The 25,334-nt window shown below is 40.3% G+C and overlaps 2 protein-coding genes across 3 annotated transcripts in view; one reads left to right on the forward strand and one right to left on the reverse strand.

Annotated features, from left to right (window-relative positions):
* LOC311045061 (uncharacterized protein) overlaps positions 1-17,419 on the reverse strand; it is a gene marked incomplete at its 5' end in the record, with an annotated part of 44,903 nt that extends 27,484 nt beyond the window's left edge. The window contains 24 exons of the mRNA XM_084056873.1: positions 286-457; positions 603-791; positions 931-1,001; positions 1,700-1,786; positions 2,046-2,135; positions 6,143-6,298; positions 6,424-6,462; positions 6,996-7,077; positions 7,343-7,384; positions 7,497-7,550; positions 7,711-7,755; positions 8,934-8,999; positions 9,159-9,212; positions 11,956-12,030; positions 12,137-12,181; positions 13,220-13,255; positions 13,340-13,402; positions 13,495-13,563; positions 14,564-14,590; positions 14,828-14,881; positions 15,290-15,352; positions 16,087-16,131; positions 16,308-16,352; positions 17,405-17,419. Of these exons, the coding sequence (XP_083912999.1) occupies positions 286-457; positions 603-791; positions 931-1,001; positions 1,700-1,786; positions 2,046-2,135; positions 6,143-6,298; positions 6,424-6,462; positions 6,996-7,077; positions 7,343-7,384; positions 7,497-7,550; positions 7,711-7,755; positions 8,934-8,999; positions 9,159-9,212; positions 11,956-12,030; positions 12,137-12,181; positions 13,220-13,255; positions 13,340-13,402; positions 13,495-13,563; positions 14,564-14,590; positions 14,828-14,881; positions 15,290-15,352; positions 16,087-16,131; positions 16,308-16,352; positions 17,405-17,419 (1,684 nt within the window). The remainder of the gene's footprint in view (positions 1-285; positions 458-602; positions 792-930; positions 1,002-1,699; positions 1,787-2,045; positions 2,136-6,142; positions 6,299-6,423; positions 6,463-6,995; positions 7,078-7,342; positions 7,385-7,496; positions 7,551-7,710; positions 7,756-8,933; positions 9,000-9,158; positions 9,213-11,955; positions 12,031-12,136; positions 12,182-13,219; positions 13,256-13,339; positions 13,403-13,494; positions 13,564-14,563; positions 14,591-14,827; positions 14,882-15,289; positions 15,353-16,086; positions 16,132-16,307; positions 16,353-17,404) is intronic.
* Positions 17,420-23,660: 6,241 nt separating this feature from the next.
* LOC311046017 (uncharacterized protein) overlaps positions 23,661-25,334 on the forward strand; it is a 52,068-nt gene continuing 50,394 nt past the window's right edge. For both annotated transcript variants that reach the window (XM_084058090.1, XM_084058091.1), the window contains exons 1-2: positions 23,661-24,173; positions 24,524-24,599. In XM_084058090.1, coding sequence (XP_083914216.1) covers positions 24,565-24,599 — 35 coding nt within the window. In that variant the 5' untranslated portion in view covers positions 23,661-24,173; positions 24,524-24,564. The remainder of the gene's footprint in view (positions 24,174-24,523; positions 24,600-25,334) is intronic.

The following is a 25,334-nucleotide window of genomic DNA, read 5'->3' on the forward strand; positions in this document are numbered from 1 at the left end:
TCAACATATTTAGTCTTAATTTTAGTCATCATAGCTTATTTTTTTTGTTTTTATTACGTTTTCGTCAGTGAAAAAAGGTAGTCGACTAACATTTTTCGTCATAGTTTTAGTCGACGAAATCAACACTGCTGTGTGCACGTGTGGCTGTGAGTGGGAGTGGGAGTCACAACATGCAGGGGGTTGCTACAAACTCTGTCTGTCTTATTCTATGCATGCTTTTGCTTGTGTGTACCTACCGTATGTATCAGTCTATACATTTTGTGTCTGGTGATTGTTTTACTGTACCTGTTAATCCTGGGTTGCCTGGTAAACCTGGCACCCCAAAATCCCCGTTTTGTCCAGGGAGTCCAACTGGTCCAAATCCCGGGGGCCCCGGGGGGCCAACTGGTCCTGGAAAACCCAGAATCCCAGCTATACCTGGAGGACCACGCTCCCCCCCAACACCAGGGAATGGATACTGGATAGAGGAGATTAACTGAGCATATTCGGTACAGTAGTAAATGTATCTACCTATTTACTTATTATACTTCATTTCTGTAATTGATGGCAAGTGAAAATCCAATAAGTCAAAGGCAAAAGACCCAGGTCCCTAGACCCCTCACCGAATCCCCCTTGGGGCCTCGATGACCCTTTGGACCTGGTAAACCAGGGGGTCCGTGGAGGCCATCAAACCCAGGCCTTCCTAGATTGCCCAGTTCTCCTTTCTCCCCTTTTATCCCATCGGAATGGTAGGAACCTGGCTCTCCCTTTGGTCCCAGGGTGCCTGGAAATCCTGGTTGGCCGTTTGGACCCTACAGAGTAGTTCAAAAGTCAAGGTTGACTTCATTATCATATACAGTAGGGGAACTGTTGTTGGTCAGGTAGGCTACAGCACAAAGTGGACAAGCAGAAAGTACGCCGCAAAGCTTTCTAGGAGACAGTTTTTCTTACCGGGAATCCAGGGAAACCACCTGGTCCCGGTACGCCTGGATCTCCCTTGGGCCCTGGCCCTGCACTATAACCTGAATGACAAGACACATGGAATGACCATTCCTGGATTAACCCATTCAATCCGGGAACGAATCTGTGTCATTTTAGATTTGAGCTAATAATATAACCATTATTTTATACTTTGGCTATTCAAAAATCTTGAACATTTGTGCAAATCTTTGAATACATATATTTTTTGAAACAACATCTTTAACTCAAATCTTTGCTTCTGGAGGTCCCTGGAACAACATATTTTACAAATGTTTGCTTTAAAAAATACTAGGATTTGCACACATTTTCAAAAAAATATTAAAGCAGATCTACAAGATTATAGCGCGGCACTCGGTGACGCGCTATGAGCTTGTATATCTGCTATTTTTGAATAGCCAAAGACATCTAAAATGACAGAGATTGAACGGGTTACAGCCTCTTCATTTTTGCCAATGTTTCCAGGTCAAGACTGGGAATGAATGAAAATATGGTAGCGGTAATGTTGACCACACTGTATTCACAAGGCAGCTAGCAGGAAACCATCCTGACTGGGCTGGGTTTCACATGTACAACCCCGCCCTGATTATGACAAACAGGTGGCAAATTTCCACCATGTGGAAATGACTCATTAAAACTTAGTTGCGCCAGTGTAACGAGCTTGTAGATCTGCTATTTTCTGTGCGCGACACTGCACGCAACTGAGTGAGTATATCAAGCCCTTTCAGGGCAATATTGTTACCTGGGTTGCCAGGTGGACCTGGTTCACCCGGCGGTCCTGGTAATCCTGTCCCACACTGTCCCTCATAACAGGTGTCCCCCTTCTCTCCTGCACCACACACACACACACACACACACAGTGTTAGTTTTACTCAATACAATCTCTTAAAAAATGTTTGTAGCATTTCACTATAATTTACCTTTGCACTGACTGAGGCTGCACTGAAGCAAACAAACATTATAACTACTATAATAGTGTATCTGCAAAGATAATTGCTCTATTTGACCAATGAGAGATTTAAAGAGACCTCCAACAATCTGAGGTTATTGGCTCCACATCTACTGTAGGAAATACAGGAAGTTCACACCTTTCTCTCCAAAGGTTCCTTCATATCCATCGTGGCCTTGTATCCCCTTCATTCCTTTAATTCCTGGAAGACCCTTTGTGATCCTATTACCTGCAAGAATCATCATGATCACAGCAGTTTTGATTGGCAATAAAAAAGAACCCATGGGTGGATATTTAAAGGGAATTGAATCCCTAGGCTGATGTCGTAGTTTGTTTTACATTTCAGGTTAAAAACCACAGCAGGGTAAAACATGGCAGGCTGCATGATAATGCTGACCTAATAGTACAAGTGAGCTAATATAAGGGGAGAAGTTGCACTTATACAGTATGAGCTGCAAGCAGTATGGGCCCTATCTTTGGCCCTAGCCTTACTAGTCCATGGGCCAGACGAGAAGTCAGGGACACGTAAGGTGGCAAAATCTCTTTGGCACCATTTTGTTTGTAGGGTCCATATAAGTACTTTGAAACATGATAACCTTTTCAAATGAGTAGCTTTAACACTTTTTTAGGACATTCATGTTTTTGCCATTATCTCCCCACATTATCTGCACAGTAGTTCTGTACCTGGCCAATAGAACTGTTCGCAATTTGGTGTTAGGAGAATTTCTCACTTGAACTGAGTCAATGGGTACCTAGACATGAAAAATCACAGAGGTTCTCATCCGCCATAGTGCCACGAATGGCGCAATGGCCAAATCAAAAATGGCCGCCATCGCCTAAGATGAAAATCCAACTTTTTTTGTTTCTGAGTGTATATACACATGCAATACCTCCATGTTGACTAATTGTGGGGTGGGGAATTCATTTCTGTTATGACCACTTTGGGTGATGTTGACCTTGAAAGGTCATGGTCAAGGTCATCTTGCTATTTCGAAGACCTTGGCCATAACTTGGCCATTGTTAGGACTAAAAACAGGTGTAATAAGACTAATTAAACTAATTCTGGCATTTATAATTCCTTTCTGATATTGTTTTGACCATTAAGGAGCATCTTGTCATTGAAATATGTAAGTCAATGCAATTTTTCAATAACTCAATTACTCAATAACTTTCATTGTATTTTTTTTCCCAATAATGATTTGTATTATTTCTAACAAAAGACATACAAAGACATACAAATAAAATCGCAACTCAAAATCAAATAACAATTCCTCTCAAAGTGTACCATATGTGTGCATGCTGGTTAGTGTGATGGACTTTTACAGGATGGATTTTAAATGTTTCCATGGCAGAATATGATGCATGGAACTCCAGCAGCACGGCACCCACATCGGCGAGTGTCACACTTGCCTGAATACTTGCATGCTGTGAGCAGACTTGGTGGTAAGGCCTTCAGACACTTAGATGGCAGGAGTGTACCAAAGTGCTCCTCCCATCCATGTTCCATTGGTGCTAGTCTTGCCTGAGGTTCCTTGGCTGTCGCAACAGGTCGCAAGCCCTATGCACCAGAAAGACATCTTGGATGTGGCCTCTGATCACACTACTTGTGGGAGGGAGAGCATCCATTCCAGCACTGGCACAGGTATAGTTTTCTACCCTGAGGTCATCAAATGTCTTGCTGTTGTACTTGAACTGGACCCTGCCCAGACACGCACAAGTACTTCTCTGTCAACGCGGTGTCTTGTTCGGTCAAGGTGTCTGCCTCTCCAAAGATTGTCAGATATTGCACTGGGTCAAAAGCCATAGCTGCATGTTTGGTCCCCACCTTACTCATGCAGTCATCTCCAGTCAGGATGTGTGCCTTGATCACTGTCTTGGCTAGTGGTGCTCCAAGATGAGAGACTGCTTGATGCAGTGGGAGGATGCGCCGCTTCTCACCAGTGCCATACTGCTGCCAGATCTCCTTCATCCTCAGTGCTTGGAAGTAAGTATATGGGGTGTAGTATAGCAGTAATGTGAAGGTGTGTGTGTCATTGGAGACTATGACAACTCTCTTGCACTGTTTCACATGAACAGCCCACTCCACATGCACCACCATGGGGCGGCAGTGGCTCAGGGGTAGAGTGGCCGGGTAGAGTGAACTGGAAACCGCAAGGTTCCTAGTTCGATCCCGGGCTCCCCCAGAGTTAGTGTCGAAGTGTCCTTGAGCAAGACATTGAACCCCTAATTTATCTGAGCAGTTTGGTGCCTTGCATGGTTTCCTCCGCCATCGGTGGGTGAATGTAACGTACAATCTATGTAAAGCGCTTTGGATAAAAACGCTATATAAATGCACCATTTAGCATTTACCACCAGCCTGTCAGCCTCAGCACCAATGGCTGTCCTGGAACTTATGGCCTGCAAGTGTGTACGGACCTGCAAGTTTCCAGACTGTTCCTGCCTTGCCAACAAATTAAAGTGCACAGAAATGTGCAAGCTACAAACCTGCAGCAATCAGAAGGAAGAGGAGGAAGATGAAGTGGAACTGATTGATTATGATGATGATAATGATGACGATGACGAATACTGAAGAATTGATATTGGTATGACAGTTATGATGATGGTGATGATGATCATTGATTAAAGTACCTCTCAAGCCTACTCCATAAACCGACTCTGTCACGGACCCTGTGGTCCACAGACTTGGACCTCCTCTCTGTCCCTAAAGCAAACGAGTGAACCATGTTCTGAACCTTGTTCTGAAGGCTCTGTCGGGGACAGAGCCCAATAGGGATTGGTCATGCTCCTGCTCCATGCTCATGCAGCACTGGACTCTTAAGGCTGTGTGTCTTGAAAAGACACCTATTCTCTCAGGCTTATGGCATATAGTTGTTTGTTGTTTTGTTAGTTTGGCTGTTGGTTGTTCATTGTTTTTGAAAGGCGCCATATACATTCAAGCTACTATTATTATTATTATTTTATTAATATTAAAGTGAATGAAAGAGAGAAAATGATTCCCCCCCCCTCTGTATCACATGTTCTGTTCAAAAAAAGTGGCACGCTTTCTTCATTATTTGAATATATGGTTGGTGTCTTTGAAGACTGATAACTGTGACTAATCTACCACTTGGGAAAGGCTATCATGATCAAATATCATCTAGGGATATAGACCTATTCAAAATACAAAACTAGATTTTGCAAATGTTGCACTTGAGTGACCCCGATTAGTGAAAATGCTGTTCACAACGTGAAGTGTTGTGAGCTTGTAGACATGCCATTTGCTGAATGTTTGCCCCAGAATAGGCATGCTAGGGTTCATGTGGTTAAATAAGTGAATGTAAGAGATTGAATAATGTTTTTTTCCCTCTGTATGACATGTTCTATTCAAAAAAGGTTAGGCGATTTTTTCATTCTTTGGATCTATGGTTGGTGTCATTGAAGGCTGATATCTAGGACTAAGCTACTACTTGGGAAGGGTTATCATGTTGAAATATTATCTAGGGATATAGACCTTTTCAAAATACCAAACTAGAATTTGCCACCTTGAGTGTCCCTGATTAGTGAAAATTCTGACCTGGGCCCATGGACTATACCCCTTATGCCTATAAAGTGTTTTGGCATTTTTTTTTACTAATAGCCGATCTACATCGACACATTGTGAGCTTGTAGATTGGCTTTTTGAACTATTTTAAGATGTTTTTCAAAATAGTAAAAAATGCCCCAAAACGTTAGGCATAGGCCTAAGGGGTAAGGCAAGATAGGGCCCCTCCTTGTGTCCTACCCGATACCATGGGTCTACATTTCTCAATGGAAGAGTGGGGAGACCACCTCCAACCACTGCATATGTGCTAGTTATGTTGTAGTAACTAACATACTATACCACACAGATTTGTTAAAGTAATGTTTTATTCATTAAAACAACTTACGGATTGCAGCTTTAAAGTCGTTTTTGGCAACACTTCTGGTAGCTATGTGTCATTACATTATCTGGATATAGCTTGTTTTTGCTGCATTTTTTGAAAATAAATATACAATTCCGGTTCCAAAGCACTTCCTGTGAGTGCCTGTGTCATTTTGGCGGGAGTGTCGGGAGTACAGACACCGGTTGTTTGACCACTAGAGAAGTGGTCAAATAACACATGAAATGTTTTTTGTGAAAAAAAGATAGAAGAAATAAGTATACAACAAATGACATTTTTTAATTGAAAAAGTTACACAGTATTACTCGACACAGTATGGTGTTGGTACAGTAATTACCTCTGTCTTCAGGTGGTCCAGGTGGTCCTGGATCCCCAATATATCCTGAATCTCCAGGATCCCCATCTAACCCTGGGGGCCCAGCGTACACAGGCCCTGGCTCCCCATCATCCCCCTTAGGGCCTGGAAAGCCAGGAGGACCATGATATACTCCACCTGTGTGGGAGAAATGAGACTCACTGGGTCCAACATGTCTAGCTCAGGTCAACACAAAATGACTGGTTATCTTTCAACAAACATTAACAAGCCTGGGATCATTAAGGTTGTATCAGATGACTCACCTGCTGGGAGCCCTTTGGGACCAGGAAATCCCACAGGACCTGGTAAAACATTTATTATTATTATTAACATTATTATAGTACATTAAATGTAGCTAAAATACAACACAAAGGGGTCAGTGTATGGCGATGACATGACATGTGGCACAAGTTGTAAGCCTAATTCCACGATAGCAAGATTCAAGAGCGATTAAATGTCACTCATTCAAGTACAAGCAGCAACATGTTGATTCCGCCAGACTGCTAACATTATAATATTAAAATACTGGACATAAAAAAAGATAGAAACAGTACAGTTTTAAGAAAAGACAAGTAAGGGTAAAACCTTTTAACACTGATGCAGAATATACTGTACAGTAAAGAGCATACCGTAGTATGATATGTACAAAGTACAATATGTGGAGGGGATTTTGTCCCAAAACAGAAGAATATGACATTGTATGCTCTGTTGTGAACAGAAAAAGGTGTTATCCCACCAAAGAAAAGTTTGACGATGACATCCTCTCTGCTGAGCACTTTAATAATCTTGGATGATTGAACCATTTGTGCCACCTTTCCTTTTCTATTCACCCTACCTTGACGTCCAGGGACCCCTGTTCGGCCTGGAAAACCAGGGTCGCCACGGTAACCTTTGATGTAGTCAGCTCCGCCCCTCAGCTGTAAAGAACACGGGATGGTACAGGTAAATGTGTTTCCCAACTATCAATCTTGTAGCCCTAGGGACCAACGGGAACCCCCTAAAAGACCTGTGGGGGTCCCCGGACCCCACGTTGAGAACCAGGGCACTACACTACACAACACTCTATCATACGTTGTACAAAAACTGACCACAATAATAACATAAAACGAATGGAATCGGTAGCTGCTGACATTCAAATCAATATGCATAGGCTAATGCATAGAAGAAGACAATAAGACTCACCTCTCCAGGAAGACCAGGGGGACCTCTGTCACCCTTCCCACCCTATGGATCAGAGAACTGTATATAAATAACAACTAGCACTGGAACACTCTTTACATTGACATTAAACTTGCAGATGACTACTTGCGGTGTCCGGTAGTAACAGTTTACTGACCCGGTCTCCTGGTGTTCCTGGTAATCCTGAATGACCTCTTGGACCGGGCCAACCCTAGAGATATGCCATATTAAAAGCCTGAAGTCACTATTACATACAGTACACATTACACAATTGTTCATGTGCAGTCTCACACATGCGTGTGTGCGCGGTCACAGTCATACCGTTATTATACTGCAGTTGTACACGCGCATATACGTTAATTTTTACATACACTTCTTCCAGCTGGTCCAATGTCTCCATCCGTCCCGGGTCTTCCCTGTACAAGTGAGAGAGGACAATTCAATTATCAGGTAATTGTTAATTGATCGATTACATGATTTGCTTTAAGTTAATTTACAGAAAAATGTATTTAGATGTAGGCTACTTATTTACAGTGCAGTGGAGTCTGTACAGTATACTGTACAGTGCATTTGGACAGTGATATGATTTTTGTTGTATTTCTCTACTTTAATTTAAGGGCGTTAACATCCATATCGGGTTCACTGTGTACCAATTACAGTACAGCCCGTTTTAGACTGACTGCTCAGCTGTTGCTAAGTGAGCTCAGCTGTGTGTCATTGGATCATTAGTTCACACACAGAAGAGCTAACAGAAGTCTTGAGTTGAGACATTTGCACATGGAGTCTGTTGCCATTATAGATAAATGTCAAATAAATGTCAACACCAGTAAAGCAGGTCATCATGAGACTGAAGAATCTGACTAAATCAATCAGAGGGAAGTACAATATGTCTGCCCCTGGATCGGATGCACTTGTCTTTATTGATGATGTGTCGGCTGACCGCAGCAGCAGGATGAATTCTGAAGCATACTGTACATAAATATCTTGTCTGGATGGATTTGAGGTAAGCAATGCAAATGCACATGGCAAATTCCGTCCCTCGTCAGGCTCGTCTAGGCTGGCATGACATCATAGAATTGGGTTCATTGTCTCTGTGATTGGACCACTTTATACTGGCACTCAGAACATCCAAAGAGAACTAATGAGTCACTGCTTATACCATTGTGCATTTATTGCCCTGTCTGAAATCCTCTTTGCTGCTGTCAAGGTTGTAGCAACTGTGTAGTTGTGTAGTGATGCGCGGGTTGACCCGTAACCCGCGGGACCCGCGGGTCAACCCGCGGCGTGGGTGGGTCGAGTCAGAATTTCGGAGGCAATTATGCGGGCTGCGGGTGAGCGGGTCAGCTGCTCTCACAAGCAAAAAAAACAAAAAAAATCACATGCTCTTGTTTTGTCTTTATTCCTAATAAGAATAAGAATAATAACAATAAAACAGTTTGAATACACTTGGGGATTATTTTCTAACCATGATTTTACAGAATAGAAAAAGAATCGCGGGTCGTGGGGCGGGTTGAGCCATAGATTTATATATGGGTTCGCGGGGCGGGTTGAGGCGCATCACTACAACTGTGTGTGAAATCAAACTGAGTTTTACCTCAGAGCCATCGTTTCCTCGGTCTCCCTTTATTCCTGGAGAACGGTAGCCGGAACCAGGGTCACCCTAGGGAGGGATTTACAAAGGAACAATAATCAGGAAGACGGGCAGATCAAATGAAATCGGGCCACTTCTGGGGTTGACTGAATTCAATGAGGGGCCATGGCAGCTCAAAAGGCTTATTTCCAGCTTGTTACTGGTTTGAAGCTTAGAAGAAAAACTTACAATTGATCCCTTGTTGCCTTTCTTTCCTACATCGCCAACGTCTCCTTTAACCCCCTGAGTGTGTGAAAACAAAACAAAAGATTATGATTTAGACTCATCAAATCTCAATCCATTTCATGTCAGACACAGTCTGTCCCAGGGCATGTTCCTAACATTTTAATAGCTTTGCTAAATGTTAGATCTTTAAGGAACATATCTCTGCTGTCCGGCAGAAACCAGCTAACAACAAAATGTTCATTTTTCGGGAAATGAAAGAGTTAGAAGGTTTTGTTCATCATTGATAAGAACAGCTGAATGGACCTCCAAGTTCACAATGAGGTTGGAGGTAAAAAGGGGGTGTAGCCTGGAGTCAGCAAATGTGGAGCCTGGAGTTAGCAGAACGTTTGAGGATCCAATGGAGTTAGCTGGTTTTGTCAGAAGCGCTTTTTAATGCTTTTCATTGGTTCCATTTTTTTTACCAACACAATGACGTAAAGGATGTTCAATAGCCCTGATTTAAGGGGAAAAAATGCAAAAGCGTAAAAATGGAGTTAGCTGGTTTCTGCCGGACAGCAACAAGTCAGAGCTGTCAGGGAAGGAGGTGGAGTAGCTGCCTTAATGATGTATTTCAGTACAAGCAGCATCTTTTGAATACCTTTCTGTTACATTGAAATGTTCATCTTGAGTTCTAATATTAACTGGATACCTAAATACATCACTGGTGACTTTCACTGATGACATTCCTGAACTATTGTCCTTTATTTCCACTGATGATGACTGTCCAGTGACACATTCATATACTGTAGATAATTCTACTCTTTCACACCTTAATACCTAATGTACATACCTGCCACTATGCGTACCTACCGAAGTGTTATCACCTTTGTGTCTAGCCTAAAGTTTAACCTCATGCACATAGTGTACTGTACTTCTGGTGTATGCTATGTTTATATGTAGATATCTTAGATATTTGCCTCTCTTTTCTCTTTCTGCTTGCACAAAAAATAATTTCAGCCACTTCTTTACAACTGTAATTAAACCTATCATGTGACAATACATTTGATTCTGATTCCGATGGTGATGGACCCCTGGCCAAGCCAGAGGCTAGGGTGTTCATCCGCCTGGTTTTGAGCTGGACAGTCTGGTTGTTTAACAAGCTGTCCTCTGTCGACCTCTGTTCCCTAATTTAGCTTAGCATGCCATTTGGTTAAAATTAGGGAACATCTTGAAAAAGCTGAGCCATCAATGTCAACTTGCCAAGTATAACTTGACACCTGACACCTGATACCTAAGTGATAACAGGAGGATACTATTCCCTGCTAATCTAGGTAGCAGTTAAACAGTGAAGGATATACTGTACATGTACTGTGCGTCCTGCTGCTATCCTATTTGGCAGCAGATTCGGTACCCTAGACCATATGCAATCGGTTTATCCTTTGGACTGAGTAGCTATTTAACTTCTTGATGAGTTCTCTGCAATTCTCTGTGACTCTGCGATGATCTGCCTAGTTACGCCATATATGATGACCTCGCCACACCAACACATGGTGACGTTATCGTTCCATTCCTTTTTTTGCAATAAATGGATAAATATATTTATTACGTAAAGGTAAGTGTTCCTCACTGACATTTTTTTCCCATGACACCATTAACAAAAATATGAATAATGCATGCAACGTATTTACTACTGTTGGTAGACTGACAAACCCCCAGCATACAGTACAGTACATCAAAAGTTAAGTCACCACAACAATCATTAGGTGACAGGTTGTCTGTGTGGTTCCCTGTAAAAGTAGATGTAGTACATTTGTTTTCGATAGTGAGACTCTGTGTGGTTTATACAATACTCCACCAAAATGTTGTGGTTTCACCAGCTTCACCTACTGATGCGATGTGTGTAGCGATGTTTGTTATTCATGTCCTCTCTGTTTTGCCTGATTCACTGCCTTTTTTGCTATTATTTTAATGTTGTTTTAGGCTTTAGCTTTTCTTTTTTGCTTTATTGTTAAATTATTTGCACTTTTTCTGTAAAGCACTTGTGCTTTATTATTGCTCTGTAAAGCACTTTGAGCTGCATTTCATGTCATGAAAGGTGCTATACAAATAAAGTTCATTATTATTATTATTATTATTACTGAGTCTGAGTTTAAGGCCATTGACAACAAAACACTTGAGGAAAACACTACAACACCTCCATATGCTGCCCTGATGCTCTGCCCACTAGCTTTCTAAAAACTGTTCAGCTCTTCCACAGATTTACTGCAAATGTTTAACAGTTCTCTCCTATCAGGCACTTTTCCGAAGGCTTTGAAAACTGCAGTTAAGCCTCTATTAAAAAGTCTAACCCAGATGCTTCTGTTAAATCTAACTTCATATTGTAAATACAATCATTGAAACAACAACAAATTAGTAACTTTTTACCTAAAATGGTTACTTTGATGCATTCCAATCTGTACACTATTTTGTCCACATTACAGTATTGTTTCAGGTCATCCGGACATGGTCTAGTAACTTCCCAGAGTTAAAATTAAACATGACGAGGTAACATTTGGTTATTATGCCACACAGTTGGAACAAGATCTGAGGCTTGCACCAACATGACTACTTTTAAATCCAGGCTGCTCTCCACTGCCTTTTATTAAAAAACAATATTTCAGCTCAGACCTGTTTGTTTGAATCTTCATTTCTGTATTTCTTTATGCTTTTAAATGCCTTTTATGTCTATGAATGCCTTTTGTATTTGTCAGACATCTGTCCTTTTACTTTAATCACATAAAATCTGCTCCCAAGATCAGTCTGTCTCTACACAGTACTGCACCTTTAATTGGATGGGACCTGATTGGTACAGAACTGTTCCTGGTAGTCCAGGGGGTCCTCGGGGTCCTCCTCTGCCCTGCGAGTGAGGTAATAAATATAACAGTTTGTGGGACATATCATCATCATCATCAATGTATGTGTAAAAATGTGTTAAAAATGAAAACATGTTAGAAAATAATTACCCTTGGACCTTGAGGTCCAGTGTAAGCATTGCTGCCTCCTTGACCCTGTGAGAGAAAATATTACTTGAAAGAAATCTTTATCAGAATACATTTTTATCCATACTTATAGTAATAATAACTAGAAAAAGTGCTCCTCGGAGCACAGGTCTCCGCCAGGTCAGGTAGGTTATTGTGGGCCAGCAATGTTCGGAATTCACCAATCAGGATGGAATATGAAAAATCGGACAGAACCATCTTGATCACTTGACTATAGAGATCATGTGTACCGATGTGCGTGAAATTTGGATAAAATCTGAAGGCTTAATATCAAAAAATGTGTTTCACATAAGTCTCCTGGTGGCGCTATAAAAGGCAGATGTGAAAAATGCAGGGCAAAGGTTTTTCCTTGGCCTCTAGAGAGTGCGCATACAAAGTTTTACACAGATCAGTGCAGTTATAGGTAAAAACACAAATCGGCCTGTTGTAGCGCCACCATGAGGCTGATAAAAAAAAGTTCAAGTGGCATTTCTTCCGCGACCTAGTAGAAGGTAACTGTTGCTTTATACGGTGTAAAAAAAAAGTGCATTCCTGTTATATGTAACCCATGACCCCCCCCCCTGTTTTTCTATTCCTGTTTTTGTTTTTGCTGTTATTTCACTTAATTCGGTAACAATAATAATGACGATTATTAGGGATGTCCGATATTATCGGCCTCCCGATATTATCGGCCGATATTAGCATAAAAATTGATATCGGGAAAATATCGGTATCGGTTTTTGAAAAAAAAAATTTTTTTTTTTTTTTTTTTTTTTTTTTTGGCTTTATAAATAAGTTACAGGAGTTCTTACTGTATATGGTGTGTGTGATATGAAATTTGAGCTTACCCTAATCACAATAATCCCCGCATATATCGGTATCGGTTGATATCGGTATCGGTAATTAAGAGTTGGACAATATCGGTATATCGGTTATCGGTAAAAAAGCCAATATCGGACAACCCTAACGATTATGAGTTCTTATTTCTTTCCTTTTTTTCTCCACTGGGACGCCAAGAGTGGTTATAATGCTCAGGCAGCAACCCGCAACACACAATCTTATTCTTACCTTAGCCCCCGGAAGTCCTGGACGGCCATCGGATCCCTGTCCAGAAACAATGACAATGTAATATTAAGCTTTACCAGCAAAACTTTGTTTTAGCCACGTGTGCCTAATAAGTTGACTCACTCTTTGCCCAGGTGGTCCTTCGTCCCCTCGGAATCCAGTCTCTCCACGCAAACCTGGGTGTCCCTGTAATAAAACGGTAAGTTCATCTATGTGTTCCATCTATACCGGCTAAGAAATGTTAAAATGAGATTCTAATCAGGTCTAATTATAGTTACAGGGTCTCCATCGCTCCCAGGCAGCCCAGGTGTTCCTTTTAATGCGTTCACTGATAATTGGGATTCACCCTACAAAAAAAAAAGAAATAGATAGTAGATTGAGTTGCAGTGGTTATAGAACCATATTGCCATGTCATTGTCTTTGGCTAAACAGTATAATGTACATTACAAAAACAAATACCATCATTCAGAACCGGGGACTGCGCTACGCTATGCAAGTAGTCAAAACATAGTCGATCTATCACTTGCTATAAAGGTCGGGCGCAATGTACAACTGCACATACAGCTTTCGTTTAGCTCTCAACTATGATTTATGAATTGTTGCTTTTTTCCACCAGCAAAAATATTAAAGACGGCTTAATTATCATAGTCATTGCAGTCACCACCCTGTTTTGTTAAAGACTCGTCGGAAATCAGTGCAAAAAGAATGTGCATAATATGTCCCAAATTGATACACGTTTTGTGCACGTTTTGTATTGCACTTAATTAGGCTATTTGTTGAATTGAATTCTCGAGGAGGCAGACCATTGCATTTGCAAAATAAAATGACAAAAATCACCTAAAAAAATCTTCCTTTTGCCAATACATTCATCCAACTAATTCTTAAAGTTTATTATGCAAGATTATGCAATAGTGCATTATGATGACGAGGAGGAGGATGTTGCTGGAGAAGATAATGATAATATCCATCATCATCATTGTGATTCCAATTATGAGAAAACGTATTTCCTGGTTGGCGGAGCTGAGAATTCCATGTCAGATTACTGGTGCATGAAATTAAACATCGAGTTCACTCCTCGATTAGTTATATGCCTAAGAATTAGCTTTGAGAACAGATTTAACGCAGTTATGGGATTGGGGGAATAGAGTTGATGAGGACGTTTTCATGTGTGTACGTTACATACAGTAAGTAGTTTTCATGTGTGTACTGCACACAGTGGTGGCCAAAGTACTCAACCCTCACTACTTGAGTCATACTCCTGGTCAAATATTACTCCACTACAAGTGAAAGTTCCTCAGTAAAATAAAATTTGTACTTGAGTTAAAGTACTGGAGTACTGACTCTTACCTTTGGTCCATGTGGTCCTGGTGAACCCTGGAAAAGAAATGATAAACAACAATTTTAATGACAGCACCCATTGGGCGTAAACTGACGTAAACTTGTGATGACTGACTAAAAGTTGAACCCAGGAAGTGTAAAAAATTAACCAGAATGGGTTTTGTGTCCAGTTCTACACTTAAATAAACTAGTCATGTAAGAAATTGGTGAACAGTTTTGCACAGAGAATTGGTTACAGTATAGTCATGCTAAACTTGTGATTTTGTTTCTTACCACTCGTCCATCTCTTCCTGATTCCCCAGGTAAACCAGGAATTCCACCTTCTCCCTAAAATGATTATAAGTGACAAGCACAATTTGGCAGTAACTTTCAAGTTATCTTCATGGCAGTAATACTAAGGTTTATGTAAAAGTTTCTCTTTTGGATTTCTTCAGCTCACTCATTCAAGCACTTAAAAATACACTACTACAATGTTGAACTATGTTGTAAAGCTACAATAATTACAAATACAGTAATGCCAATCATCTTATATCTGTTGCTTCTGTGCTCTGTGATCGATTCTATTCACTCAAAATAGCAACATATGAAAATGATCGACAGTGTTTGGACTCATATTATAGCCAGGTAGGTTAAAATTCAATATGGCTTCAACAGCTAGTGTTTCACTCCTGTTAGGAGACATACAGTACAGTATAGTACAGTACTGTAGATGCTCAATATGTTACATCATCTTACATCTGTTCCATTGCATCCAGGGGCTCCTGACAACCCCGGTGGCCCCTGCAATCCTGGGATACCCTGTTGAAAGAGATCAATATACATTATACAGTATAGGCATATATACTGTATAATGCATAGGCATATGACACACGCACAATCAATCAAACAACCAAACTATTTATAGCACATTTCATACAGCAAGTGCAACTCAATATGCTTTCAATATATATACACATTTAAATACATTAAACATAAATGAAAGAAAATAAAAGTAAGGTCCATAACAGCTAAACGCTGCTTAGAACAGTTAAGAGACCAGAGCCAGATGATCCTCTGGGCACATAGCTAACGAACGGTCCGGCTGGACACATAGCTAAAAGACATCTCATATAATTAGACTGGTGCATTGCCATTTAGTGATTTAAAAACCAGTAAAAGGATCTTGGTGGAATGGAATGGGTGTAATGCGTGCTCTCTGTCTGGTCTTTGTCAGCACCTCTGCTGCTGTGCTCCGCACAGGTTGTAACTGACCGACTGCTTTTTTTTAAATACACCAGACAGCAGAGCATTACAGTAATCAAGTTGTCTGCTAGTAATAAAACCATGAATAAGACATACTGTACTGTAGAAACAGGCAGACAGACATGGGACGGACAGACAGACGGGCGGACAGACGGACAAACAATCGCACACACACATGCACGCACGCACTTAAGCACGCACACACACACAAACGCACGCACGCACGCACGCACGCACACACACACGCACGCGCGCACAATCAATGTACAGTAGAATAAATTGACACCTACTGGTAAACCTGAAGTCCCAGCAAATCCTTCTTTACCCTGAAACCCCTGTGATGATGTGATACAGCAAGGTTATGGCAGTGTTTTTATATATACTGTGCATACATGGACAAAATAAAATGTACAGTACTAAGCAATAACATATCATCCCATTCTGATTTAAGCATGTTAATAAACATAACTACAGATTCTACAACATGCAACACAAAAACAGGTTACAATACCCGACTGCCTTTTGGCCCCACAGGTCCATCATAGCCACTGTTACCCTGTGAAAGACAACATTCTCTGTCATTACATAATATTAACTCTGGAGGAAAGACCTATCTCAGCCAGTATGATATCATTATTGTAGTCAAATGTTACAATATCGATGTTAATACTGTATGTCAAATATACTGAACTAGTCATGGGTGTGTTTTGGGCATAATAATTAGACCAATCATCAGTGACGTCTCCGATTCCCTTTAAGTAAGACCTAGTTGTGCTGCCCTGCACCATGGCACCCTGTAAAACATGATAGATTCAACAAGTGGATCTCGTGCTTGTGCACAAACTGAAAGCACCATCTATGGGAGCAGCATTAATAATGTGATATTATGATGTCAGGGGACACAGGGAAACAGGTGGAACACCCACAGTGGCCACGCCTTCCTATTGTAATCATATGTCTCATCCTGTCCAAGACACATCTGTGATCTTGACAACATTATAATCTCATTCTCAGTTAGGTCTTAGGTTATTTTTTAAACCACTTATCAAAGCATTACAAAGCATGATGTAGCACATTCTGTGTGTCGGAAACCCAAATGGATATTGATGATGACCTGCTACTGCTGTATGTTCAGCAGAGACGGATACAAAAATTCAAGAGGGGATCAGATTCAAGACTTTCTTACATGCCAAGAGATATTTGAACAAGCTTATCAACAATAAAGTGTCGGTGAAATAAACTGCATGGACTTTTTCTCTCCCTCTCTCTCTCCTTTCCGCTCTGCAAAGGCATTCTTCTTCTTATTTTTCATGATCACTTTCTTATTATTCAATAGGAATAAAAAAATAAATCAAGTGCTTAAAAAAAAAAGCCATTTCTAAGCGCGGAAACGACCTTCCAGGATGGCAAATTGGCTGGTGGCAACGGGCACTTGGCCAATGCAATAAATACTGTAGTATGGATAATATGGCCCAGATCATGAATAGTTTTTTCAACCACAGTGCTGAGTCTCTCAGCAATGTCATCGACCATGTTGAAAGTGAGTGTTGAATTCAGATTGATTTTGTTTGTAAGCAGTGTCTGCGCTTGCGAACCCGCATACTTTACCTCGTTGCGGATCATTTTGCGAATAATGTGCTCTTTTAAATAGTAAGGAAATACAGAATCTGTGCTGGATTTAAAAAACAGCTCAGGGGTGGTCTAAGGTATAACCCCTTTTAAAAATGTCTCACTGCACCTACAGTAAGTAAGCGATGCACCAACAATGCGCCAGACCACACCTCATTTGAAGACCAACATGCCCAAAGGGCGCAGAGATACGTACATTTGGTAATTTGACCACATGGGCACTGGCCGTGAACACCTGCGTTGGAGCAATGTAGTTATGCACAAAGCACAAAGCACTGTGCTTAGCGCGCTGTTTAGTGTCAAGCATAGGGCCCATTGTGTTGAAACATTGGTACAGTACATTAGTAAATTCTCACTTTGCATCATGGCTACGAGTTGCTCGACTGCTTTGTACTTTATAACATTCATAGTTTTCACTGTGGTCAGCTCCTACTGTATGCACTATTGGTGTCTTCCTTTGTATTTCTAAGTGTAAGTGCAAATATGACATATTCCCAGGACACAAGAGCTGTAAAGAAGAGTGAAGTTAAGACCTTCTACCTTTGGTCCCATTGGCCCAGCATGACCCTCTGATCCTGGATGGCCCTCTGGTGCTGAGGGGCCTTTTTCCCCTGGAAAACCTTTATCTCCCTGTGTGTGTGTGTGTGTGTGTGTGTGTGTGTGTGTGTGTGTGTGTGTGTGTGTGTGTGTGTGTGTGTGTGTGTGTGTGTGTGTGTGTGTGTGTGTGTGTGTGTGTGTGTGTGTGTGTGTGTGTGTGTGTGTGTGAGAGGTAGAGTCAGACAAAGAAAGAGACAGAGAAAAAGAAAAGCCATTGAGGGAGTGAGAGAGAACATTTACACTTCGAGTTCAGAAATAAGATGGAAAAACAGATGAATGCTGCCATCAAATGTACCCACTCTATCCAACCTCCCAACATGCCCTACTATAAAGCCAGATTTTTACTTTGCACGTAAAGTTCATTCCGATTCCGAAGTCGTGCACCGTAAACAGCAGACCTACAAGCTCACAACGTGCCAGAATAAAACACGTTATGAGCTCGTTTTCCGGCCTTCACTCCAGGTAGCTGTGTCAAGAACTATGTGTCACGCTAGCAATCCAATGTTAATTCAATTGTAAAAAATGGACCTGACAACCTCTGAGAGTTCAAATTAAAACCCTTAGTCAGCTAACATTATTATTGTTGTGACTATAGTTGTCCTCACTATTTATTTATTCTCCCCAAAACGTTGGGACCTAACTACTCCTACATACTTACACCTAGAAACACCATTCAAACTTTAACGTTAATGTTCAGCTTACTGGGGAATCGTGCGCGTGTACATGAATCTTTGAAATGTTTTGTAGTTTTATAAATATTTCACTTAATTAAAAGTATTTTTACTTTGAAATAATTAGCAGTTTTCGAAATATTTAACTTTAAGCACCCAATGCATTTCCAATGGGTTCTGCTAGTTGAGAGAGGACACAGGAGGAATGACCCATGTTTTCGTAAAATCACTGTGGCCACAATTTTACACTACGGTACGTAAGTATGTTTATGATTGACATTCTAACACTGACAAAAGGTCAACTTTGCTTCCTTAGTAAATCATAACTTTGTCCACTTACTTTGCTCCCTTTTACTCCTGGACAGTGGCACCTCGATCGCCCAGTACACACACACTATCAAAACATAATATCAAACACATTCATTACAAAACACAAAACAACACTTGACATAACAATGGCTGTAGATTATAGTCATACAACCTTTAATTCTAATATTGTTATTTTTACTAGCCTTTACTAGGTGCAATGCAGGAACATTCTGGGTTAATATCAGCACATGTGTAACTTAGAATGTGAGTTAATAGTGAAGAAATTGAGATAGAAAATGAGAGAAATATTAGGCTTTTCCTTAACCTTTCCTTTCAACCTGGCATCCCTATTTTGGTCAAGTCATTTGTATGCAACACTTTTCAAAAAGTTTCCTTTTTTTCTTTCTGTATTTCAAAAAAATCTTTTTCTTTACCAAAAATGGCAGATCTCATAATGTGTTGTGCTGTGTTTTCTAAACCATTTGAATAGGGCTTAAGCAGTTAAGCCTGTTTGTAAGCACTTGGTATCAACAGCTGCTGTAGGTCATCTATAAAGCAGTCATCTGCAGCGATCATGAATGTCCACTAGATGGCTGTATCACATCCCTATGGTCACATCTCTGTGGAATGCCCTTTAAAACCACCTGAGTACAACACAGGACTGAAAACTTCAGGGAGGCTTTTACTTCCTTTTTGGACCACTGGTGGGAATGATCTGTAGTCTGCCCTGAAGTGATTCCTTTGGGGTCAAAAGGGTAACTCAAGTCACAATCTTTTGAAACAAAAAAAAAGGCATGGGTTTCCGAGGCTACAATCAAGGTCATGCTCAAAATTACATTATTAGTTATACTATATATATACTACTATATCATTTTTGATTGCTTTAACACAAAATGCTAATGTAAAACAAATTTCTGTATACTAGTAAACAAATGTCAGTCACTGACACACTAAAAAAAAAACAATTGATTGTCACTATAATCAAAAAAAATATATTTTTTAATTTGAATGTCATAAACTTAAAATACATATAGTCGCTGTCGGCAAAAACCTTGTATTCTCCATATTTCATATTTTTATTTTTTGAAATGAAATGTTTTGCATAATGACACGACCAAATACGGGTGCCAGGTTAAAAGTGGTTAAGTCTGTCTGTGGGTTTTATAAATATGTAAACAATGAAAAGCATTAACAAGAGCTTGCGACTAAATAATAACTACATTGGTTCCATTGTAACAAGTATTTTTTTTACCATTTCCTGAAAGGTTTTGGACACAAAACAAGGGTTCCACCAGACAGCAACGACATATTCATTGTGTAAATACTTACATGCAAAATAGTACAAACGAATATCAATGAATTGGCACTCAGGATCTAGTTATCTAGTCTCTTGTTATAAACATTTTTTTTTAAATTGGCAGCTACTAGTGTGCAGCTATACTCTTTTGTTATTTAGTGTTTATTCTGTTCACCTCACAAGGACCGGTGTGCTGTGCACCTTTTGATAACCGTTGAGGAAGAAGTTACAGTATATGCCTGCTTGTATCTAACCTTTATATTATACCATCACTTATAATAGTTCTACAATACATTATGATATTTGACAGCTTGTAAGAGCGTAGATGTCCCCACTAGGCCTAATAGCTATTGTTTTGGTACAGCCTATCATGTTATGGTTCAGTTTGTCCTTCAGGCAGCTACAGTATAACTATGATCTCTGTCCTGTGCTCGTGGCAGAACCACCGTACCACTGACATGAGTGTTAATGTACTTCTGACCATGATATCATGTACATAAAGCATAACCACCACCACCACCTAGAATATTGTCTCGACTCCTATGTGCCTTATCGATTGCTGATTGATCCAGAATTCCACGACACTGTGTACTTTACATAAAGTACAGTATTAGCGGCAGGTGCAATTCTGCAAACTCATAGATCAGAACCCAATATATTGCTAAGCTACTAGCACAATTGTTCTGGTTTTACATATACTAGAGTAAATATATTTTGTTGAGAATTTAACAGTTAAACGTTTTTAGGGTCTTAGGGCATATTGCAGGTGAAATAAGGTGTTGTGGTAAACACTCACATACTGTTTTGGGTTAATGCTTACAGATCTGCAAATGTGTTTAATGTTTCAGGAATTATGTTTAAGCCATTGAGAAAAACTGTAAGTGTAAGGATTTTATGTTGTAGTCCTTTCCTGCCAAAACGTTGTTTTACTGTTGTACATACAGTAGTACATTCAATACAAAAGTAAAGTTCCATTTTCTTGCTCTCTCCTCACATCTTTATCACCGACTGCCATCTTATGCTGTAAGCCTGTCACCAAACCAAATAAACATGATTTTTCATCTGTGCTGCTTACTTGTCTGTGTGACCATAAAAGGAATTTAACCACTTGAACCCTAGAGCATTCCTATTCTGGGGGGAATATTAGCCTAACATAGCTGATCTACAAGCTCACAACAAGCGATGTGTTGTGAGCTTGTAGATCGGCTATTTTTGGTGAAGAGGTCTGGTGTAGAGGGAAAACAGAGTGCACCAAGTACAGAGGCAAGGCAACTCATGTCCAGTTTGCTATATAGAGGATTTAAGTGGTTAATGTAAACGTAAAGCTACAATCTGTAAGTTGCATGTCTGATGATTCTCTCTGCCGATGGAGATCTACCACCTACTACCATCTACCACCACCAAACTACAATAAATATTGCAGTGCAATCTGCTTCTAATAACTTTATTGACGTTGTCAACCAGTAGGTGTCGTACAGTACATAAAGCTAGGGTCTAAATTTGTCAATGAAAGAGTAAGAGGGAGACCTCCTCCAATCACTACAGATGTGCTTTTTATATTGTATTACGTTAACATAGTCTGCCATACAGTTAAATATTGTATTCATCAATATACAGTAAGTCCTGGGTTATAACTTGATTGTCCTCTCTCAGTCCCTTGCCTATATGTTTTTGTTTACTTTCCAACAACTCTGCACTCTATTTTTTTCTCCCTCAAATCCTGTCCCAAAATGCACCTATCCTCTTCATACTACAAATGATGGCCTCATGCTTCATTAGTCGAAATACTCCTGTTTGCATGTGTATCTTCAGACTAAACAGTCCCCTTCAAACAGGGTGTATACACAGGACTGCAAACAAATACACTAGCCTGTTTATGGTTTACTATCCACATTATAACCATAGAAGCTGTTTGCAGATGAGCTCAGAGGTGTGGTGTGTATCAGTGACAGTCAGGGTGCATTGCCAGTGGTTTGATTCTGTCTGGACACCTGTGTTGCATTTCATTTACCCTCTAAACATCAAACTCAGTTATATCTAAATAATGTTAAAGACTGTCATAAAAATGATCATATAAATGAAAAGATGCAATTTTTAGCTGGCTAGTTTCCTCTAGACTTATGGCATTTAAGGCATATGAACAAGTAACCGTGTCTTTCCTAAGCATAATACTGTAGTCTGTTCCAACTTCCCACATAAATGTGCTAAACAGTGCAACGCCCAATTTGTATTTATTTAATGATGTTATTAATAACAATTACAAGAAAAGAAAGATTTAACAGCACATTGACAAGCCGAGTGGAAGTATTATTAACGTAATGTTCAGCAGCAATTATAGCAGTATAATGAAAGTTCAAAGCCAGCATTGCATCATTTAATATACTGTAGGCACCACTGTGTAATATGGTCAGTTTCCGCTGTTACAATATTATTACTGTCCAACTGAAATGGGAGTTTACAACAACCAAATATGTGTAAGATATTGTGATAGTAAACTGACCATTACATTAGTCAACACCACATAGTTTTCAGAAGGAAGTTCAGTGCTTTTGTTCAACACAGAGAAAACATGAAAACTGAAGAAAAAAAAAGAAAGAGAAAAAACTGTGAGGCTGATGAAAAAGATAAGATTTTACAATAACATCTAACCTCAAGGCAAGCCATATATAAACAAACAACAAGGAGAAAATAATGAAGACGAACCCAAACAGCCGTGATGCTGAAAAGGTTTTGTATGTGTATGCTCATGGGAAAAGGGAGTAGTGTACTGAACTGTCTGGGTCAGATAAACATAGCAGGCTTGATGTACAGTACACTACATTATTCCTCACTCTGTCCTCCAACAGCTGAACAGGACTGGCCACTGATTGCCCAGTCCAAGATAGTCCAAGATAGCTGTAGGCTCCTAGTCATTTTCTGGGGTGACTGGTGAGCTATCTTTTCTTAGTCAGTCTTACTCTAACAGTAGACTGGACCACACACACAGTCTCATTTCATTGTTTATAGCCATTTTAAAACCAAGTGGGTGTAAGACCACAGAGAGTAGAGGAAAATAGCAGCACATTGATCATTAATGTACATTTTATGTTTCAGCACTCTTGACAGGTTACAGATTATGTACAGTAGGCCTATACAGCACAGTCATTGATTAGGGCTTAAGTCGGTGCTCATACAGTAGGCTAACAGTAACATGATCATGGGCTCACAGTATGCCTGTGATATCTCTACTGTTTTTTTGAGTGAATGCATAGAAGGAAATACAAATAAATGAAAACGAAACAATGCTTTTGCTGAATGGTCTTGATATGACTATTGTTGCACTATGAAAAAACTACACAAATAAATAGTGTACTTACATTGTTTGCTTCAGTGTGCAGTAGCATGGGCATCACAGCACACAGGACCAGCGGAGCCCACCATGCTGCTCTCATTGTGACACTGACTGGACTGATGGAACCGGGTTCAACAGCAGCTCCTCCAGGTCAGGACACCAACACACAACACACACACCTGTGCTGCTGCGCTGTGCGGCGGAACTCCGGCAGCAACACGTGGGGGGAGGTTGATGTGATTCCAGTGTATGTCTTCCTGACCGTCCTGCTCTACATCTGTCGGTGACGATGTCGACCCCATTGCTTTCGTTTTTCATAAATAAAAGTTGTTCGTCAAGAGATGGGGCGGTGCCGCGTCGTGTTTGACTGCAAACTCACACATCTCGCTCCCATCTTTGCAAACGACAGGCAACAGGTAGTGTGGCTAGTGTGATGCATGTGTCCACTGCAAACAGAGAGAAAGGTTCGCTTTTCGCTGAACTTGTAGACTAGTCAGGCTACTGGAGGAGTGTGATTGGCGTCTCTGATTTCACGAGGCACTGGTAAGTTTTACATTTTGGTCATTCTGCAAGTAAATGTTCCACACTATATGGACTTATGCATTATAATAATGATAGTCTTTCTTAATTGGGGTGCACTCTCCTATGTGCCAGTATAGCAATTTGTCACTGCTGTTGTCCCAAGGCCAGTAGACTATTGGCTATAGGCTACTGTTATGTTTGTAATCATTGCACAGTGGTTTGTGTTACTCCATAATATACAGCCATTCAGATTATTTGAAAGTAAAATATACATTTGGTTGCCTTAGCCTAGCTAACAGACCAATGACAGACAGACAGACAGACAGACAGACAGACACTGGTCCATGGTTACCTATTTATTTCTGCCACAGGGGGCAGTACTGAGGAGAGGACTCATCTCTAAAGAGGACCAATGAGATTCAACATCAGCTTTGTGTCCACACTTGGGTGAGTTCTGAACTCAAAAATGTTTTATAAAACATGCACAGTACTGCATAAGTTGGCCATTTAAGCTGTGACCAAGTGTAATCCTGTAGTTTATATTATCATCTGTGCTAAGATAGCTGACTACAGTATAACTAACTTTCTATATACTGTAGGCTAATGCTAACCATGCACCTCCACTTTCTGATTTACTTTCAAATTCAAAAAGCCTTTAGTCCTGAAGCAAGTGTATTTAATTATCAGTTGCGATTATGCCTATGTGAGAAAACTGTTTGTAGAAAAAAGCTTACATCCTAAAAGAAACAGATGCATGCATGTAATCTATTGTTGTTTATAAGGCCCTTCAACTCTTTTTGTTAACACTGTATACTGTGTATAGTGCTACACTGACATTATTTAGAAAATAATTGACATTTATGAGGGATGTGTTATGCTAGCCAGACATACAGACCTTTTTAGTCGTCCTCACAGGGTAAATCTAGTAAATTCCTGGTGACAAACATTCTTATTGCATGTTTACTCAACACATCTGCCTATGTGCATTCCTTACACTTCCTTGTTTACTTAGATATTCAACACATCTGGCTGCCTATGTGCATTCCTTTTGCTTTCAAGCACTTCATACTGTACATGCACACACTGATGTGTACATACAGTAGATTCAGACGTGACGCACACAGCGACACAGAGACACGCACGCACGCACGCACGCACGCACGCACGCACGCACGCACGCAC

The sequence above is a fragment of the Gymnoscopelus microlampas genome (assembly GCF_963454915.1).
Source record: "Gymnoscopelus microlampas genome assembly, chromosome: 5".
Classification (NCBI taxonomy): Eukaryota; Metazoa; Chordata; class Actinopteri; order Myctophiformes; family Myctophidae; genus Gymnoscopelus; species Gymnoscopelus microlampas.